Raw genomic sequence first — 1,370 nt, forward strand, 5'->3', positions numbered from 1 at the left:
TACTGTCATTGTCAATATAAGAGTTGTTAATTCTTTATGAATAGAACATGGGGCCTCTTGACTAAATAGTACGTTACATGTCCCAAATCTGTCAGCTGGACTCTTCTCTCACATGCTAGTGAGATCACTTTGATTGGAATGTTACAGGAATTGCTGGGCTGGCCGTGCAGAACTGAATACTGCATTATATAATTAGATCTCCCAGAGTATTTTTTTCGCATTACCTCATTATTCTAGCTTAAATATGGAATCAGTCATTTTGATGATTTTACTGGTTGTAATTATATTAATACGATTCATTTTGTGGTCCTGCCTTAGTGCTTATATAGATTATAAACTCTCCCGAAGGTTTCCTGACACGAGAAAAGAGGGCTAAGAAACTTCAAAAGGCTCGTTCAGATGTCAATTGACAATGGGGAGAACTGGATAAGGTAAATGGAGCTAGAGCAGATTTTACCCTGGGATCCGATGAGAGAGAAATGACCTGTTGAGACTGCAACTGACTGAAGATTCTTCAGAAACCCTTGTGCTGACAGAGGGGGGAAAAAAACCAACAACTGACTGAGTCAAATGACTTCCTGTCAAATTCGGGTGTAAATTTGTTGTTGGGAACAGACTTGTGGACTTCTGCCAATTAAATGATCTGGACAAGCTGGAAAGAATCCTATTGCTGGGCAGTCCAAAGCTGCCAGTGGCCCGGTCTTGATAAGTGAAATACGACGGCATGCTGCCTGCCGGACTAACTGCTGGTCCGTACGTTAAGATGTCAGCTGCGCAGGCTGACTGGATGCAACAACTGAGCGTGCCTGAACGAAGCTGAAGATCGCTGGCCGAGCTCAGTATCTACGTGTCATGTTGTGGTCTTGCAGGAGTGGATATTTATCCAATTGACTGATTTGTTACCAGATTCCTTGTGGTTCCTCCTGGTCTGAAACGGCTTGAATGATTTTAACTGCCTATAGCCTGCTGAATGTTCACACTTCTTAGCAAGTGATATATCTGAGTACCAGGACAAGGTGGACGCCACTAGAGTAGTCTGTTCCATGAAAAACAGATCTGTGCCGCAGAGATTGTCTGGTGGATTCTAGCTGTTCTTCAGCAGCGCTGTGGGTTGGGAGGCACATGATAGCATGAAGTGCAGTGAATTTTGACTCCTAAGCCCTTCAAAGTGCCTTCATTTCTTGCCTTTACAAGGACACTGGAGGACACTAAGAATTCAGTTTTTCTACAATAAAAGTAAAAAGATTGTGTTGCCTTGCTTGAGAAATGCAGTGCCCTTGGCCCAATCACCTTTTAAAAAATAAATAAATAAGAAAGTAGTAATTTTTGGGTTGATAATTTTCTGTATCATGTAATAGTGAAAGTTGCCA

At 42.0% G+C, this 1,370-nt stretch overlaps 1 protein-coding gene across 1 annotated transcript; it reads left to right on the top strand.

The window, feature by feature from the left end:
* The first annotated feature begins 228 nt into the window (after positions 1–228).
* Positions 229–683, top strand: SMIM38 (small integral membrane protein 38). Its single transcript, XM_086749978.1, has one exon. It carries the CDS (start codon positions 245–247, stop codon positions 374–376), a length of 132 nt encoding a protein of 43 aa, XP_086606104.1. The 5' UTR covers positions 229–244; the 3' UTR covers positions 377–683.
* The last annotated feature ends 687 nt before the right edge of the window (positions 684–1,370 follow it).

Source organism: Chlamydotis macqueenii, chromosome 5, assembly GCF_036417535.1.
Source record: "Chlamydotis macqueenii isolate bChlMac1 chromosome 5, bChlMac1.mat, whole genome shotgun sequence".
Classification (NCBI taxonomy): domain Eukaryota; kingdom Metazoa; phylum Chordata; class Aves; order Otidiformes; family Otididae; genus Chlamydotis; species Chlamydotis macqueenii.